Below are 20,000 nucleotides of genomic sequence, written 5' to 3' on the forward strand. Positions count from 1 at the left end.
ATCTGGGTGGAGGCAGAACTCATCAGTGCCTGACGACGTGCTGCACGCCTGCTGGGAATACCAAGGTTTCACGTACGGGAGCAAACCATGCCGAGAGTCTCTGGGCGGTGATCCGCCTGCAGCGACGCTCAGTCAGCTCAACATGCACTGTAAAAACGGCATATTTACATCTAAACCACATAAACGGGCTTCCTCTTGCTCACACCAACAATCTGAGGTTCTAACATCAATTTACCCCAAAAATATGAATTAATCATGAAATGTGTAAATATTTCATGATTACATAGAAAAACTCTGTAAACCACCTGAATTCAAACACAAAGTTTACCTTTTTAAACCCTGGAAGCTGCTGAAGCCTGGAGGGATTTCTTCATCACTTCACATAAGCAAAATATGAGAGTCTCTATTTTTTCAGAAATGTATGTTTTTCCATGTTTTTTCTCCATTTCCGGTTTTGCGACTTGTTTTACTGAGGAGCTTCATATTTACTGAACTGTTGGTGAAGAAACGTCCTGAACGCAAACGGCTCGATCAACCAGGAGCCACCAGCCTCTCTGTCTGCAGACCATCGAGTGAAAAATGTATTTTACTGATGAAAAGTAGACAAAATGAACAATAATCAAACAAAAAAGAAAACAGGTAAAGAAAACCTACAGGAAATTACAAGATATGCATTAAAAACTGTTAAATTTAAGCTGAAAAAAGGCTGAAAATGTTAAATTTAACACAAATATCTAATAATTCAAACATTTACTGATAAACTAATGTCTGATTTTGAGCAGCTGTCATGTTTTCAGTCTGGATGTAAAAACTGCTCCTCTGACATCAGCTGTGACTGGTGCAGTGCATTCTGGGAGTTAGAGTTTTCACCTCAGGGTTCACCTGACTGGACTTGTTATCTGGAGGTGAACACAGACGGCCGTCTTCATGACTTCAGCTCCAATCTGTTTATGTTGCAGCCAGGAATTTTTTACTATAAAACTATAAAAACTATGAACTGATTAAAAAACTAACTAACAGGATGAAGGACAACTGGAGATGTGTTCTATTTTGAGGATTTAAATCTGGGAGCGGCAGGTAAAATGAGAGCAGATTGTTTTCCTCGGTTATTTCAGCCTGACGGGAATCATGAATATTTAAATAGATATTTTCTTCTCAAGGACAAGATTTGCTTTCACCTCATTTCAAAGTTGCTCTTTTTTATCCCTGCAACTTGCAGCCTCCGTCTCTCTGATGTTGTTTATCTAAACTAAAACTAAAAACACAAAATACAATAAATTTTCTGAAGCAAGCTTAGGCCTGTCGCGATAAACGATGAATCAGTTAATCGCACGATAAATAAACGTATCGATCTCATTTTAATTATCGTCTTTATCGTCTCTTCCGGCCTTTTTTCTTTATGTTGATGACACTGAATGAAAAAAGCTCCGGTCTCTCCACTGACCCTCCCTTCCTATTTCCGTAGTGTCCAGCGCACACGACACGAGCTGTCGGCCCGTTTTTAAACCTGAGAGACACATCAGCCGACAGGTATAACGGTTCGATCGGGTTCGTCGTGCCGTGTGGTGTCCAGCCACATGGGCACAAAATAATGGCTCCAAGTCCAGTTAACCAATTTAAACCAGGCATTAATCAATACTTTACTAGAATCTACCTGTGATGATGTGGCTCAGCGTAAAGTCCTGACTGAATGAAAATCATTATAACTTATTTATGTCACGTTAACGAAGAACAGCTGAAAACTTACCGGGTTCATCAGCTGCAGTAGTAATTTGGCTCCAACTCCTCTCCTCATCATTTCTATATTCTTTGCACCAAACGTTGAATAAACATTAATGTTGTTTCCACATATCATCTCCGATGTCGGCTGGACTTCCTGTTGTGTCAGCTGTTTGGGATTCCCCTCCGTAATTTCCTCTCAGAAAGCAGGAGGAGAATCCGCGCTTTCTGATTGGCTACCTGTCATTCAGCGTTAAGCTCCCAGTCCGGGAAAACCCGATTTAGATCGGAGCGACCAGGACGATCTACCGTAACACACCATACACTGCAGGATGATCGGTTAGATCAGCCAACGATCTAAGATCGTCATAAGGGGAAAATAGGGGCTAAAAATGGTGCAGTGTGAATTATTGCATTAGATAGTGGGATGTTCCCATCTTCTCTATTTAAATCTAGTGATTATTGAAGGACAATATAATACACAGACTTCATAATCTGCACTGTTTTGGTTGAATGCAGTATTTATTTCCACTTTGGCTTTAAGTTGTTTAGTTTTTATTCAAGTACATTTTTTGTTCATGGAGACTGAGAATCCATTTTGTTTTAGTTTTTGGTTTTATTTAGTTTATCAGTTCCAGTGTTACGTGTTCTTCTGAAAATAAAGTAAATCTATCAGGAAATCGCATGTATTATTACGTCATTTCCATTAAATCAGTGTCAAAAGGTCTTGAAACAATATTATCGTTTATCGCAATAATTTTTTTAGACAATCGTCCAGCAAAATGTGTTACCGTGACAGGCCTAAGCAAGCTTCATATGAAAGCAGCTGTTCCTCATGGCTCCAGCCTGCAGGAGCGAATGTTTCGGTAAACGGGGAGAAGACGACGTCCGTCTTCATCAAGTCAGAGGAAGCGTTAACGTCAGGTTGCTGTTCTTCATCTCCGCGCCACAAACACAGATGTCTGCACACATGTGGAGCAGCGAGAAGCCGGACGTCGGCAGCACGGCGCCCTAATGGCCAGAGCAGAGCTCAGTAATCCAGCTGGACGACACGGCCGGCCGTCCTCACTCGCTCCAAATCAAGAGTGATGAAGACGAGCGTCACACACAAACAGCAAACTGGGAACACTGGGGAGGAGCGAGGGGCTGGACGGAGAACCATCAGGTTCCTCTGGCAGCAGGAATAATAATCAGCTGAACATCTGCATCCATAAATTCATCTTCCCTCATGGCTTGAAGAAACCGGCTCCGAAAAACCACACAGGTCGAGTTACTAAGGTCACCAGTCGGGTCGTTAAGGTCAGCTGGTCCACTAAGGTCACTAGTAGCACTGTTAAAGTCACAAATATAGTTGTTATGGTTACTAATGGGGCCGTTAGGGTCAACTGGATCAATAAGATCACTCCTAAGGTCACTAGCAGGGTCAGTGAGGTCAGTTCCAAACCCTGGGATTATTAAACACCTGTCATAACTGCAGATCAATCTTCTAACATTCCTTCTGGCCGTTTCCACGCGCCTGGAGTTTGTAGTTTCTGTGTGAGCCTGCAGCAGGTGGTGCTGCTGACGGGCTCAGGTCGCTGCAGGCTGTCATGTGGACACAGAAACACGTGCAGAAGGTTTTTATGAGACCCTGAAGCTCTGGCCGTGTTTCCATCGACATTTTTCATGCAGATTTGCAGCACTGCAATAGAAATGACAAAATATCGTCGTCAATGTTGCGTAACTTCTTCTGTGCTTGCTTGTGCTGCCAAAGGGGAGGTAGAAACATGTTTACTAAATTAGTTCTGATGTAGCGAACATTTACCAATTTAACTTTTACACTTTAAAGTTCAAAGAAAATTTACATGATGATTGGATGTAAATGTAGCTGGTGAAGCTCAGAGGCAGATAAACATCTGAGTTGCTCTGCAGCTGCTCAGCTTCACATTCAGACTGAGCAGCTAAACTCAGATGGAGGAAGAGTTGATGGACATCCATCCATCCATCCATCCATCCATCCATCCATCCATCCATCCATCATCCATCCATCCATCCATCCATCCATCCATCCTCTTTACACCCTTGTCCCTCAGTGGGGTCAGGAGGTGCTGGTTCCTCTCCAGCTAACGCTCCGGGCGAGAGGTGGGGTCACCTGGACAGGTCACCAGTCTGTCGCAGGGCAACACAGAGACACACAACCACACACACACACCTCACACACTCACACCTAGGGACAATTTGGAGAGGCCAAATTGTCCCTAACCTGACAGTCATGTTTTTGGACTGTGGGAGGAAACCGGAGTACCTGGAGAAAACCCACCATGCACAGGGAGAACATGGAGACTCCATGCAGAAAGACCGGGAATCGAACCCAGAACCTTCTTGCTGCAAGGCAGCAGCTCTACCAACTGCGCCACTGTGCAGCCCGAGTTGATGGACTTTTAGGAGTTAAATGGAAACAATGTCTCCCTTCACACCAAAACACAGGAGACCTCTGAACTGGAGGTTGGTTGTCATGGGAACAGACGACCTGCATCTAACAGGATGTGCATTAAAAAGCTGCATCACCCCTGAGGAAACACTGAGAAACTTTCTCACTCATGGAGCCTGTGGAGCTAAAAATGGTTTCCACAATTCAGCTTCTCTGCAAAGCAGGAATAATTCAGAGAGTTTGAGTTCGTTCGGACGGACGGACGGACGGACGGACCGACCGACCGACCGACCGACCGACCGACCTTCAGTTTGATTAGCATTCATTTCATGGGGTCGGTGTGTGTTGGGTTTCCTGACCGGACCGAACCAGAACTTGATGGAAGCGTATCCGTCGGTGTAATCCTCTCCTGAACTTGAATCCATTCTGTTTGTCTCCAGTTTCCTCCTCAGCTCCTCCATGCGGTTGTTTCTGCACCTTCTCTATTATCTTCTCTTACTTCTCCTCAAATGTTTGCACTGCCTTCTCTCTCTCTCTCTCTTCCTCTCCTCCTGATCCTTTTCCTCACTCCCTCCTTCCTCCTTCCATCCCTTCTTCCTTCTCCTCTTCCGTCAATAAATCTCTTCTCTCCCTTTCCTGGGACTCAATCATATCTTTGTCCATCTGCCATCATTTAAACCTTCCTGAATGATTCCTCCCTCCTTCATTCCTCCCTTCCTTTCCTCCTTCCCTCCTTCCAGTCCCTCTCTGCTCCGTTATGATGGAGGAACGTCTCTGAGGAAGAAGTAACGCTTCTCCTCCGTCGGCTCGTATTTCCCTTCCTCCCACTAATGTTATTTTTCTCTTTTATGTATCCATTAAAGTCCATCCATCCATCCATCCATCCATCCATCCATCCATCCATCCATCCATCCATCCATCCATCCATCCATCCATCCATCCATCCATCCATCCATCCATCCATCCATCCATCCATCCATCCTGCTCTGTGATTCCTTTTCCTTGCATAACTATCATCATCTCCTGTCTCTCCTCCCTGACCTCCCTGTTCTTTGTCCTCTTGCCCCCCTCCTCCTCCCCCCACTTCCTGAAAACAATAAATGCCCCCCCACCCTGTTACTCCCCCCCCCCTGCCCCCCCTCCCCGTTTGCCTCCATCTCTTCCCAACCCGACAGAGCGGCGCCAGGATCAACATCTCTGAGGGTTCCTGTCCAGAGAGGATCATCACCATCACCGGTCCGACGGACTGCGTGTTCCGAGCCTTCACCATGATCACCTTCAAGCTGGAGGAGGTACACACACACACACTCACACACACACACACACACACACACACACACACACACACACACACACACACACACACACACACACACACTCATTCACACACACACACACACGCAGACACGTAAAAATAATGCTATTTATTTAGTTACTCCAAAGTATTCGTCATCCATGATTAGTTGAATGTTGTACTTTTTTCTGTTAGCTTTAAATTTGTTGTTTGTGAAATATAAAAACTCATAACTGCTTCAAAGATTATGTATGTTTTATTTTTCACCTGTTCATTGCATACTAGGCCAATGATGCTATAGCTAATGCCATTAGCAGGCGCTAACATCCTTAGCTCTAGACAGTTTTAGCTAACAATATTGCTATGTTCCAAAAGCAACACTGTAGCAATGTAGTTAATCCAACCATGTAGCAATAGGAACACTCTTAGCTATTGGTGCTAACACCATTAGCAGGAGCTAACTAACTAGCAGTAGGAACACTCTTAGCTATTGGTGCTAACACCATTAGCAGGAGCTAACTAACTAGCAGTAGGAACACTCTTAGCTATTGGTGCTAACACCATTAGCAGGAGCTAACTAACTAGTAATAGGAACATTGTTAGCTATTGGTGCTAACACCATTAGCAGGAGCTAACACCGAATGAAACCAAACTGGAAGATAATGACTGGATGTTCAAAATGTTGTTAAATCATCTTTTAGAATTCATAACGAACCAATAAATTAATTAAAATGTTTTGATCCAGATTATTTTACAGCTTTACTGTAAAATGTCACGATATTTTATTTAAATGTATAAAAACTCAACAGTCCAAAGTAATTTTACTGTATTGTTTTTTCATCATCAGTTAATTTTTTCAAATGAAGTCTGTTGTTCCAACTGATAGTGGAAACTGTTCAAATCCATCACATTTATTTTAGTTTATTATTTTATATATTTTTGGGACAGGACTGACGGAAAATGGGGAAAAGTGTCCGTTTTTTGATACTTTGTGGATAAATAGAACCTGGTGCAGCTGAACGTCTAATGAAACACAAATCTCAGGGATATAAATATTTTTCAGGGAACTGCGTAAAATTATCTTTGTTTTTGTTTCAGATTTGAAATAAATGGTGAAACGTGATTGTTTAAAGCTAAAACAGGAAGTTGCGCCTGCGGAGTTCCATATTTGTGGTACCGGTCGTCCAGAACTGAAGTGTTGGCTGAACCCAGATTCCTGGTTCTGGTTCTGGACATGATGTCAAACATCTCCAGGCTGGAGGAGTTTGGAAAACGGCTGATTTTAGCTGGAATTAGCTGAGAAATGCTTCATAAAATGACTCATCTGTCGTTAGGGGTTCTGTTTGAGATGGTTCTAAACGCAGCGGGTCAGAACCCGGTCCAGAACCATCTGAGAGCTGCTGATGGGCGTGAGTAAGATGAAGTGAGAGCAGAGGATCGATGCGGAGAGCTTTATGGAGGCGGCAGCTGGGTTTAAAAAGAGGAGAGAGACGATGAAGAGGAAGAAAGATCAGCTCTTATGACAAGTTAATGAGACGGAAATGGAGAGATTATAAAGACAAGGTGTGAGAGGGAAGTTTTCCTGATTTCTCCTCACAGCCTCTGCATCCCTCAGCTCATCTCTGCCTGCTGATTGTGACCTTTAACCCTGAAAATGAAGAACTGTGATGTCACAGAAACATTGTGAGTTCTCCACGATAAGACATGTTCTCCAGCAGGGTGAGCTGCAGCAGGGTGAGATGCAGCAGGGTGAGATGCAGCAGAGTGAGATGCAGCAGGGTGAGATGCAGCAGGGTGAGATGCAGCAGAGTGAGATGCAGCAGGGTGAGATGCAGCAGAGTGAGATGCAGCAGGGTGAGATGCAGCAGGGTGAGATGCAGCAGAGTGAGATGCAGCAGGGTGAGATGCAGCAGAGTGAGATGCAGCAGAGTGAGATGCAGCAGAGTGAGATGCAGCAGGGTGAGATGCAGCAGAGTGAGATGCAGCAGAGTGAGATGCAGCAGAGTGAGATGCAGCAGGGTGAGATGCAGCAGGGTGAGATGCAGCAGAGTGAGATGCAGCAGAGTGAGATGCAGCAGAGTGAGATGCAGCAGGGTGAGATGCAGCAGGGTGAGATGCAGCAGAGTGAGATGCAGCAGGGTGAGATGCAGCAGAGTGAGATGCAGCAGAGTGAGATGCAGCAGAGTGAGATGCAGCAGGGTGAGCTGCAGCAGAGTGAGATGCAGCAGGGTGAGATGCAGCAGAGTGAGATGCAGCAGGGTGAGATGCAGCAGGGTGAGATGCAGCAGAGTGAGATGCAGCAGAGTGAGATGCAGCAGAGTGAGATGCAGCAGGGTGAGATGCAGCAGAGTGAGATGCAGCAGGGTGAGATGCAGCAGAGTGAGATGCAGCAGGGTGAGATGCAGCAGAGTGAGATGCAGCAGGGTGAGATGCAGCAGGGTGAGATGCAGCAGGGTGAGATGCAGCAGGGTGAGATGCAGCAGGGTGAGATGCAGCAGAGTGAGATGCAGCAGGGTGAGATGCAGCAGAGTGAGATGCAGCAGAGTGAGATGCAGCAGGGTGAGATGCAGCAGAGTGAGATGCAGCAGGGTGAGATGCAGCAGAGTGAGATGCAGCAGAGTGAGATGCAGCAGAGTGAGATGCAGCAGGGTGAGATGCAGCAGGGTGAGATGCAGCAGAGTGAGATGCAGCAGGGTGAGATGCAGCAGGGTGAGATGCAGCAGAGTGAGATGCAGCAGGGTGAGCTGCAGCAGGGTGAGATGCAGCAGGGTGAGCTGCAGCAGAGTGAGATGCAGCAGGGTGAGATGCAGCAGGGTGAGATGCAGCAGAGTGAGATGCAGCAGGGTGAGATGCAGCAGGGTGAGATGCAGCAGGGTGAGATGCAGCAGGGTGAGATGCAGCAGAGTGAGATGCAGCAGGGTGAGATGCAGCAGGGTGAGATGCAGCAGAGTGAGATGCAGCAGGGTGAGATGCAGCAGGGTGAGCTGCAGCAGAGTGAGATGCAGCAGAGTGAGATGCAGCAGAGTGAGCTGCAGCAGGGTGAGATGCAGCAGAGTGAGATGCAGCAGAGTGAGCTGCAGCAGGGTGAGATGCAGCAGAGTGAGATGCAGCAGAGTGAGATGCAGCAGGGTGAGCTGCAGCAGAGTGAGATGCAGCAGAGTGAGATGCAGCAGAGTGAGATGCAGCAGAGTGAGATGCAGCAGGGTGAGATGCAGCAGAGTGAGATGCAGCAGAGTGAGCTGCAGCAGGGTGAGATGCAGCAGAGTGAGATGCAGCAGAGTGAGATGCAGCAGGGTGAGCTGCAGCAGAGTGAGATGCAGCAGAGTGAGATGCAGCAGAGTGAGATGCAGCAGAGTGAGATGCAGCAGGGTGAGATGCAGCAGAGTGAGATGCAGCAGAGTGAGATGCAGCAGAGTGAGATGCAGCAGGGTGAGATGCAGCAGAGTGAGATGCAGCAGGGTGAGATGCAGCAGGGTGAGATGCAGCAGGGTGAGATGCAGCAGGGTGAGATGCAGCAGAGTGAGATGCAGCAGGGTGAGATGCAGCAGAGTGAGATGCAGCAGGGTGAGATGCAGCAGGGTGAGATGCAGCAGGGTGAGATGCAGCAGGGTGAGCTGCAGCAGAGTGAGATGCAGCAGGGTGAGATGCAGCAGAGTGAGATGCAGCAGGGTGAGATGCAGCAGAGTGAGATGCAGCAGGGTGAGATGCAGCAGGGTGAGATGCAGCAGGGTGAGCTGCAGCAGAGTGAGATGCAGCAGGGTGAGATGCAGCAGAGTGAGATGCAGCAGAGTGAGATGCAGCAGAGTGAGATGCAGCAGAGTGAGATGCAGCAGGGTGAGATGCAGCAGGGTGAGATGCAGCAGAGTGAGATGCAGCAGGGTGAGATGCAGCAGAGTGAGATGCAGCAGGGTGAGATGCAGCAGAGTGAGATGCAGCAGGGTGAGATGCAGCAGAGTGAGATGCAGCAGAGTGAGATGCAGCAGGGTGAGATGCAGCAGGGTGAGATGCAGCAGAGTGAGATGCAGCAGGGTGAGATGCAGCAGAGTGAGATGCAGCAGAGTGAGATGCAGCAGGGTGAGATGCAGCAGAGTGAGATGCAGCAGAGTGAGATGCAGCAGGGTGAGATGCAGCAGAGTGAGATGCAGCAGAGTGAGATGCAGCAGAGTGAGATGCAGCAGGGTGAGATGCAGCAGAGTGAGATGCAGCAGAGTGAGATGCAGCAGGGTGAGATGCAGCAGAGTGAGATGCAGCAGAGTGAGATGCAGCAGAGTGAGATGCAGCAGGGTGAGATGCAGCAGAGTGAGATGCAGCAGAGTGAGATGCAGCAGGGTGAGATGCAGCAGAGTGAGATGCAGCAGGGTGAGATGCAGCAGAGTGAGATGCAGCAGAGTGAGATGCAGCAGAGTGAGATGCAGCAGGGTGAGATGCAGCAGAGTGAGATGCAGCAGGGTGAGATGCAGCAGGGTGAGATGCAGCAGAGTGAGATGCAGCAGGGTGAGATGCAGCAGAGTGAGATGCAGCAGGGTGAGATGCAGCAGAGTGAGATGCAGCAGGGTGAGATGCAGCAGAGTGAGATGCAGCAGGGTGAGATGCAGCAGGGTGAGATGCAGCAGAGTGAGATGCAGCAGGGTGAGATGCAGCAGGGTGAGATGCAGCAGAGTGAGATGCAGCAGAGTGAGATGCAGCAGGGTGAGATGCAGCAGGGTGAGATGCAGCAGAGTGAGATGCAGCAGGGTGAGATGCAGCAGGGTGAGATGCAGCAGGGTGAGATGCAGCAGGGTGAGATGCAGCAGAGTGAGATGCAGCAGGGTGAGATGCAGCAGAGTGAGATGCAGCAGAGTGAGATGCAGCAGGGTGAGATGCAGCAGAGTGAGATGCAGCAGGGTGAGATGCAGCAGAGTGAGATGCAGCAGAGTGAGATGCAGTAGGGTGAGATGCAGCAGGGTGAGATGCAGCAGAGTGAGATGCAGCAGAGTGAGATGCAGCAGGGTGAGATGCAGCAGGGTGAGATGCAGCAGAGTGAGATGCAGCAGGGTGAGATGCAGCAGGGTGAGATGCAGCAGGGTGAGATGCAGCAGAGTGAGATGCAGCAGAGTGAGATGCAGCAGAGTGAGATGCAGCAGGGTGAGATGCAGCAGAGTGAGATGCAGCAGAGTGAGATGCAGCAGGGTGAGATGCAGCAGGGTGAGATGCAGCAGAGTGAGATGCAGCAGAGTGAGATGCAGCAGAGTGAGATGCAGCAGAGTGAGATGCAGCAGAGTGAGATGCAGCAGAGTGAGATGCAGCAGGGTGAGATGCAGCAGAGTGAGATGCAGCAGGGTGAGATGCAGCAGAGTGAGATGCAGCAGAGTGAGATGCAGCAGAGTGAGATGCAGCAGGGTGAGATGCAGCAGAGTGAGATGCAGCAGGGTGAGATGCAGCAGAGTGAGATGCAGCAGGGTGAGATGCAGCAGAGTGAGATGCAGCAGGGTGAGATGCAGCAGAGTGAGATGCAGCAGAGTGAGATGCAGCAGAGTGAGATGCAGCAGAGTGAGATGCAGCAGGGTGAGATGCAGCAGAGTGAGATGCAGCAGAGTGAGATGCAGCAGGGTGAGATGCAGCAGAGTGAGATGCAGCAGAGTGAGATGCAGCAGGGTGAGATGCAGCAGAGTGAGATGCAGCAGAGTGAGATGCAGCAGAGTGAGATGCAGCAGAGTGAGATGCAGCAGAGTGAGATGCAGCAGGGTGAGATGCAGCAGAGTGAGATGCAGCAGAGTGAGATGCAGCAGAGTGAGATGCAGCAGGGTGAGATGCAGCAGAGTGAGATGCAGCAGAGTGAGATGCAGCAGGGTGAGATGCAGCAGAGTGAGATGCAGCAGAGTGAGATGCAGCAGAGTGAGATGCAGCAGGGTGAGATGCAGCAGAGTGAGATGCAGCAGGGTGAGATGCAGCAGAGTGAGATGCAGCAGAGTGAGCTGAGTTTAACCTCAGAGATGGAGGACAAACTAAAGCAGCCAACGTTCAGAGGAAAACTTTCAGAGCATCTGGAGATCAGCAGAGAGCTGAAGGATGGATGGATGATGGATGGATGATGGATGGATGATGGATGGATGATGGATGAGTGTCTCAGCTGATCTAACCTCTAAAATCAGCTGTGGACTTCCTTCCTGTCAGTGATGTCATCAACATGGCTGCTGTGTCTCTCTCTGACCCAGAGGTTCAGTCCAGTAAAGTTGGTTCTGATGGATCTACCAGCTCTCATTGCTGGTCTGTCAGTCTGCATCATCCCCACTGGTTCTAACCGGTTCCATCTGGTTCCATCTGGTTCTAACTGGTTCTAACCGGTTCCATCTGGTTCCATCTGGTTCTAACCGGTTCCATCTGGTTCCATCTGGTTCTAACTGGTTCCATCTCGTTCCGTCTGGTTCTGTCTGGTTCTGTCTGGTTCTAACTGGTTCTGTCTGGTTCAGTCTGGTTCTAACTGGCTCCGTCTGGTTCCATCTGGTTCTAACTGGTTCCATCTCGTTCTATCTGGTTCCGTCTGGTTCTGTCTGGTTCAGTCTGGTTCTAACTGGTTCCGTCTGGTTCCATCTGGTTCTGTCTGGTTCCATCTGGTTCCAACTGGTTCCGTCTGGTTCCATCTGGCTCCGTCTGGTTCCATCTGGTTTCATCTGGTTCTAACCGGTTCCGTCTGGTTCCATCTGGCTCCGTCTGGTTCCATCTGGTTTCATCTGGTTCTAACCGGTTCCGTCTGGTTCCATCTGGTTCTAACTTGCTCCGTCTGGTTCCATCTGGTTCTAACTTGCTCCGTCTGGTTCCATCTGTTTCTAACTGGTTCCATCTCGTTCTATCTGGTTCCGTCTGGTTCTGTCTGGTTCAGTCTGGTTCTAACTTGCTCCGTCTGGTTCCATCTGGTTCTAACTGGTTCTATCTCGTTCTATCTGGTTCCGTCTGGTTCTGTCTGGTTCAGTCTGGTTCTAACTGGTTCTGTCTGGTTCTAACCGGTTCCGTCTGGTTCCATCTGGTTCCATCTGGTTCCATCTGGTTCTATCTGGTTCTAACTGGTTCTGTCTGGTTCCGTCTGGTTCCATCTGGTTCCATCTGGTTCCATCTGGTTCTGTCTGGTTCCATCTGGTTCCGTCTGGTTCCATCTTGTTCCGTCTGGCTCCATCTGGTTCCGTCTGGTTCCATCTGGTTCCATCTGGTTCCGTCTGGTTCTAATTGGTTCTGTCTGGTTCCAACTGGTTCTAACTGGTTCCGTCTGGTTCCATCTGGCTCCATCTGGTTCCATCTGGTTCTAACCGGTTCCGTCTGGTTCCGTCTGGTTCCATCTGGTTCTAATTGGTTCTGTCTGGTTCAGTCTGGTTCTAACTGGTTCCGTCTGGTTCCATCTGGTTCCATCTGGTTCCATCTGGTTCCGTCTGGTTCTAATTGGTTCCGTCTGGTTCCAACTGGTTCCGTCTGGCTCCATCTGGTTCCATCTGGTTCTAACCGGTTCCGTCTTGTTCCGTCTGGTTCCATCTGGTTCCATCTGGTTCTAACCGGTCCCGTCTGGTTCCATCTGGTTCCGTCTGGTTCCATCTGGTTCCGTCTGGTTCCATCTGGTTCCATCTGGTTCCATCTGGTTCCGTCTGGTTCTAATTGGTTCCGTCTGGTTCCATCTGGTTCCGTCTGGCTCCATCTGGTTCCATCTGGTTCTAACCGGTTCCGTCTTGTTCCGTCTGGTTCCATCTGGTTCCATCTGGTTCTAATTGGTTCTGTCTGGTTCAGTCTGTTTCTAACTGGTTCCGTCTGGTTCCATCTGGTTCTAATTGGTTCTGTCTGGTTCAGTCTGGTTCTAACTGGTTCCGTCTGGTTCCATCTGGCTCCATCTGGTTCCATCTGGTTCCATCTTGTTCCATCTGGTTCTAATTGGTTCTGTCTGGTTCAGTCTGGTTCTGTCTGGTTCCATCTGGTTCCATCTGGTTCTAATTGGTTCTGTCTGGTTCAGTCTGGTTCTGTCTGGTTCTGTCTGGTTCAGTCTGGTTCTAACTGGTTCCGTCTGGTTCCATCTGGCTCCATCTGGTTCCATCTGGTTCTAATTGGTTCTGTCTGGTTCAGTCTGGTTCCATCTGGCTCTGTCTGGCTCTGTCTGGCTCTGTGGACTTCATCTGCTTCCTGTTTAACAGAAATCTTCAGGATTTCTTTGCCAACATGAACTAAAAGTTATTTTTCTCTCCTGCCCTCCGTCTCTTCTTCACCTCTGAATGATCCCTCGTTCTAAATGCGCTCGTTGTTTAATCTGTGGTTCCCTGGGGTCTAATGGATCAGCGCCGCCTCCTGTCGGGTCCGGCCTCTTTCTCTAATGAAGCGGGTAATAAATTACGGCCTGGATCTGCAGCTCTTAGTGCGATTGGTTCGACGGAGGCGGAGTGTAAACGGCAGCTCTGTGTGGTCTGGGCCGGCCAGAACAACGTGATCAGAATAAACTCCCCCATGTCCCTGAACGCCTCCATGGGTCCCAGTCTCTGTGCTGAACTGGTTTCCTGTCGAACTGGAACCACATTCAGGAAAATCTGGATTCCTCCTGATCCAGTCGGATTATTTAAAACGATCCTGAAGGAAGTTTTTCTCATTTTTGTTCCCTGATCTGCTGATAAATCTCAACTTGTGCTGTTTGTTTCTGCATTAAGATGTGAAGGAAAAGTAAAACTTTGTCTTTGATCTCCTCCTTTCTTTGCATTATTTCTTTATTATTGATCACACTTTAACTCTGTCAGCATTCCCTGCTCTGGTTGAATCCCAGCCGTTAACCTGGGAAACTTTAACGTTCTTTCAGTTGTCTGGAGGTTTTTACTGGACACAAGCTCTGATTTTACCAGATGAACATGAACCTCTGACTGAGCTTTAGCCAGAGGAAGCAGGTCAAAGGTCAGAGGTGACTGATGGATGGACTTCCTGTCTGCCCTCAGGACCTGGCGGCGCTGGTAGCCAACGGCACGGTGACCAGCAAGCCTCCGGTCACGCTGCGGCTCGTCATCCCGGCCAGCCAGTGCGGCTCGCTCATCGGCAAAGGAGGGTCAAAGATCAAGGAGATCAGAGAGGTGAGTCTGGACCAATCAGAGGCAGGCTGAGGTCAGGAGGAACAGGTGAGGCAAACGGAGAAACACAGCGCCACCTGGTGGTCTATGACGGCATTTTCAGAAATACTGACATAGGCTACGTTCACACAGTCAGTCTGGGTGCTAAGTTCTAGCAGGTGAATCGTGTGTGTGTGTGTGTGTGTGTGTGTGTGTGTGTGTGTGTGTGTGTGTGTGTGTGTGTGTGTGTAGACAACAGGTGCGCAGGTTCAGGTGGCCGGCGACCTTCTCCCCAACTCCACGGAGAGGGAGGTGACGATATCCGGAGGGCAGGACACCATCATCCAGTGTGTGAAGCTGATCTGCACGGTGATCCTGGAGGTACGATTCCATGCTGAGGCTCCGACATGATCCTGATGAAAATCATTCCTAAAATCACTTCTGGTCAGGTGGAACAGGGTCAAAGGTCGACCATCGATGCTTAAATTAACAGAGATTACAGAGAAAATGGCAACGTTCAAAGTTTTTGCGTTCGCTTGAGCACCGATGGGAAACATCTGGCTAACCGTCCCATCCTCTGGTGGCTCTGTGCCTTACCAGAGGCACCAGACTGCGAAAGTCCAAACCTCGGCAGCGTTTCGTGCTCCATGCTGGTTTTCATCCTTCACTTCCTGTTTGTTGCAGCCGTTTTAACCTCGGCGTCTGATGGAATCGTCTAAGTCTTGCAGCCTGGTTGATTTTCTCCAAACCCGTAGATGGAAACATGACTCTCTCACTTCTTCTTTCTGTTTTTGGCGACATTTCAAAAGTTTGCTCAAAGTTCACATGACGACTGGAGGGAAATATAACTTATTATTTTCCATTTCCAAATGGATGATTCACATCTGAGGAAGTTGGTTCTTTTCTGGGTTCTGGCTGTTGGTTCAGTTCATGTTTAGTTTTGAGAAATCGCTAAGAAATTCACAGGCCTTGTTCTTCCTGGTGATTCATCCAATCGCCAGGATTCAAGTATATCTAGTTTTTATGCTTTAGAAAAGAGGAGGAGAAACTTCAGGACGTAGAAGAGGCTGGAGGATGTTGCCGCCGGGGCAGAGCTTGATCTGCAGTGGCACAAAGTCGAGTTTATTTATATTTAAAGGCAGAAAAGAGACTCAGCAGGAAGAACTGAAGTTCATAAACCTGGAAGAGCAAAATGTTTTTTCAGTCTGGATCAGCTGAGATCAGAGAAATGTGATTAGCTTGAATTGATTTCATTTCCCTCTGAGCTTCGATGCGTTTCTGAATTACCCAGCAGGTGAAACGTGTTTCTCTGCTGGAGGAGAGTCGTCCGCCGCTCTGTGTGTCTCTGCTGTTTGCTGCAGCGCGGGTCAGCTACGGTGGCTTTGTGTGGTCAAAAATAACACAGTGAGGGAGCAGAAACCTCCGAGCTGACAGCTGAGCGCCGAGCTGCAGCTGAAGGGAGGGCGGCTGCAGGTTCAGGAGCTTCTGCAGGAGAGACTCTGAGTTTCAGCTCACAGCTTTCAGCTGGAAACAGGGAAAGTCTCCGGAAGCTCATTGGTATTCCCAGCGTCGGGATCTGGGAGGAGAGACGGAAGGAAAACGCTGAGCTCAGCTGGATTCGATTCTTCCTAAAAGCCGTCGCTGCTTTCATCCCTTCAGTTCTCCCTCTTAGATACGGAACGCTATCGCTGCGATTTTCAGCCCAGGAAGAAACATTTTAATGTCATTTACTGGTTTGAAGGGTACGCAACTAAAGAAATCTACGGAAGCCTTTTACTGCCAGAGCTTAGAATTAAATCCAGGAGCAGAACTCAACACAAAACATTTCTGATTTTAACAAAATTTTGAAAACTCATTGCAATGAGATTTATATCTCATAAAAAACCAAAACAGTTTCTATTTTACATAATAAAGGTTGTAGAAGTAAATCATCAACAATTAAATATCATCTGGAAGAAACAGGAAACAAAACAGACGGGAAGTTTTAAAGAGCTAGTCGTGCCTTTTATCAAGGATCTCATTATAACAAGAAACTTATTCATTTCAGTGAGTTTTGCATCTCGTAACGTAAAAGTTTCTTGTTCTAACAAGATTCTTCTCATGAGTTCATGTCTGAGTTCTGGCAGTGAAATGCTTCCATAGAAATCAGCTTCAATTATAATTTTTGTTCTGTGGTCTAAAGACGGCAAAAATAAAATGTATTATTTTCTGGTTTCTCCTTCAGTTGATTCTGAATAAACTGAAATTACATTTGGAGTCGAGTCAAAACCAGCAGGAACTAAAATGTTCATCATTAGAAACAACGTTCCTCAGTTTGGACGAAGTTGAAAAAGATTAATCTGCCTTCAGATTGTTTATCTGTCAGAAAAACAGGACAGGATTATTTTACAGCCAAAACATCAAAAAGAATCAGATGAAAGGATAAAAACAGGAGAAATCGTCACATAAAGAGGAAAAATGTTGAAATGACAAAATGTGAGCAGATAAAGACCAGATGATTTTTGGCAGTTATGGATCATCTGCAGTGAATCTTCGCTCAGATTTAAAGGAGTTTGTTGCAGATCTGAGGAAACTAAATTCTGCCTCTTCCTGTTTATTGCAGCCGTTGACTGTCTGTTTTCTGTGGCAGAAAAATAGAAAGTTGTTATTAAAATGCATAGTTTAGTGTATAAATCTGCAGAATTGGAACCTGCAGGTCAGTAGATGTTCATTTCTTACATTTTTGATTTCAGCCCACTCAGCTCCACGTTCTATCGTTGTCTTTAATAACAGTGTTGATGTTGAAATGGTTTCCTTACTGTACAATATTTTATTCTTTATTATGATTTTATGTGTTTTATATTTCATTTTTGTGTGAGGAAAATAAAGAAATCTCTATCTGTATTAATATCCCATATCATGTTTTAACGATGTTTCCTTCAGAAACTCATCACATCTGATTGACTCTGAATCAAAGTGTTTATAGTCTTGATGTTAGAAAATGACATGAAGTCTTGATTTTGTCGTCCTGAAGCCGGTGAACCTGTCGGTGGTCTGGATGTGGTTTGTTGGCTCAAGCTGCCAGCAGGAAGTCTTTGCTCATTGACGACGTGATCAGAATCACCGATCGATACCAAGACATTTGTTTCAGACTCTGCAGTTCCACAGAAACTAAACAGGAGCGACGTTTAGAACGTTTAAAACTCAAACGAGTTTAAAACCCTCGGCTCCACTCAGACCTTAAAGTCTGAACGTTTGCTAAAACTCAACACAAACTGAGGAGAACCGATAAAGAGTTGCTTTAAATGAAATATTAAAACACTTTGCTGTCTTCTGCATGTGAAGCTCCTTTATCTGCTGGATGTTCCAACAACTGCTCAAATTAAGGAGCTCTAACAGTGCCATAAATCCTGCTTTTTAGGCTGGTTCAGGTCCGGCTCTGAAACGTTAAATGCTAAGTTTGTTCTGATTCATAGATGGGAATATGAATAAATCTGAGCTTCCTGCCGCCCAGCCAGTAATTACCTGTAATTTAACTCGGTTTAATTAGAACCAATCAGATGGATTTTGATTATTATGGGATTTAATGTGAGAAGGATTCTAACAGGAAGCCGATGAACAGAAACCCTGAAGCCTAAAGCTGAAAGTTTCTCTCTTGTGTTGCGGGTTTGAGCTGAATGCATTCTCTCAAAGCAACAAAATATGAAACGTTAAACTCCTTCCACTGGTTAAGCATTTTATTTTGTGTTTGGTGGCTTATTAGGTATTTATTATTATATTAAAAACTGCTTGACTTTTGTCCCTTCAGGCTTTCCATACATCTTTCACTTCCAGATCTGCTGAAACCTGAAACATTTTCATGCCAATTAATAAAAACCAGTCAAGTCTTAAATCTTGATCAGTCTCACCTGCACTGCTTCGGTGTGGAGTGTGTTAGATCTCCGTCGACTCGTTTTCTGGCCCTGATCAGCTGACAGAGTTTCAGCTGCAGAACTCAGTGAGCTGCTGAACCTTCAGGGTCAAAGTTCGTCTCGATTCAGTCAGTGAGTCGCTTTATGATCGGTTATTATGAGGCTTTGCAGCTGCCAGATGTTCATCAGACAGAGAAAATAACATTTAATCAGCTGAATCAAGTCTTTGATTGCTTTGGAGAGAATCGCCGGTGCTGAGCTGCAGCTCCGGTTCTGCTTCAGATCCAGATCCTCAGCTTCAGGCCAGGAAGGAAAGAAATGGATCTGAGCCAAACAAAGCAGACAGAAACGCGGAGCAGGAGGAGCTTCTGGTGCTTTTTAACCAAAACTGGGTCACATGCAGCCGAATCTGCAGAAACAAACACTTCCTGCTTTAATACTGACGTATAAATGGAAACTGGTGTCGGGATGTTTCCACGTGTTTAATGAAGTTTCTGCTCATCTTTGTTTCCCTCTGCAGTCTCCACCGAAAGGAGCAACCATTCCATACCGGCCTAGTCCAAGTCCAGGAACAGTGCTGCTGGCAGGAAACCAGGTGAGGACCAAAACGAGGCTTTTTCCTTTTCTGCTTCTGGATGAAAAAATGTTCAGGCAACGTTCAGAATCTGCTGAAAACATTAAATTATTAAACACTTCACCACGTTTTTAATTTATTTACTGGTTTATTTCTTCAGGGTGTAAAATCAGAACATTCTGACTGGTGATTTGCATTTAGTTTTTTCCCCTCTGGGTTTGGGCTGGTGAAGAAGCGAACTCTTTAAATCAACTCTAAATATTTAGTTCAGATTATTTCCTTTCATCTAGAATCCAGTTTGGTTCAAATTCAGCTGCAAATTTATTACAAAACAATGATTCATATCATCACATCAGATTCATTTCAGGTGATTATAACAACATCCAGCCAGATCCAGTTAATAATTAATGCTGATTGATTATTGATCTGAACAGTTTTACAACTTTAGATGTAAAAATCCAGAAGAAGAAAAGTAAAAGTTAAAACCAGCAGCAGATGATCCACAAATGGAGAAAAGTAAATAATCTGCATCTTTTTGTTAATGTCTGTAGAAAATAGGGAAACATTTTATTCTGAATGTGGGATGGAGTCAGTAAAACGGCTAAATCATTAAAAATCATCTTCAGCATCATTAAATATGACATTAAATAAATAAACAACATTTAATTATTAACATTAACAAGAAGAAACTGCAGCGTTTATAATAATAAAACTGTTTTTATTGAAACAGTTTAATATGCGACAGATAATCCCTGAAAAAATCAATCTCCTCCATTGATCTTTTCACAGATTATCTCATGTTTTACTGTTTCCATGGAGACGGTTTTAATAAAAGCGTAGCAACATTTTTATAAACGTTACAGACGGAAAGATTCAAAACAAACAGGAAATCAATAAAAAGTGAGACGTTCTCTAAGCCTCAGGAGGTTTTCAGCAGAACCGGTCCGGTTCTCCCTGGCCGTCCATTGAGCCGGTCCGGTTGGTGGGACCTGCAGGTCGACCCGAGACCCGGACGGCTTTCCCAACCAGAACCCGTCTGTTCCGGTCCGTCCATCCATCCATCCATCCATCCATC

General features: G+C 46.6%; 1 protein-coding gene across 5 annotated transcripts in view; it reads left to right on the forward strand.

Moving 5' to 3' along the window:
• pcbp4 (poly(rC) binding protein 4) overlaps positions 1 to 20,000 on the forward strand; it is an 83,905-nt gene that overhangs the window by 44,705 nt on the left and 19,200 nt on the right. For 4 of the 5 annotated variants that reach the window (XM_081606766.1, XM_081606770.1, XM_081606769.1 and 1 more), the window contains exons 6-9: positions 5,305 to 5,421; positions 14,354 to 14,485; positions 14,714 to 14,842; positions 18,872 to 18,946. In XM_081606766.1, the coding sequence (XP_081462892.1) occupies positions 5,305 to 5,421; positions 14,354 to 14,485; positions 14,714 to 14,842; positions 18,872 to 18,946 (453 nt within the window). Of the gene's footprint in view, positions 1 to 4,869; positions 4,915 to 5,304; positions 5,422 to 14,353; positions 14,486 to 14,713; positions 14,843 to 18,871; positions 18,947 to 20,000 lie in introns of all 5 variants that reach the window. The other variant, XM_081606768.1, reaches the window with a different exon arrangement.

This window comes from Poecilia reticulata, chromosome 5 (assembly GCF_904066995.2).
Source record: "Poecilia reticulata chromosome 5, P_reticulata-male-v2, whole genome shotgun sequence".
Lineage (NCBI taxonomy): Eukaryota > Metazoa > Chordata > Actinopteri > Cyprinodontiformes > Poeciliidae > Poecilia > Poecilia reticulata.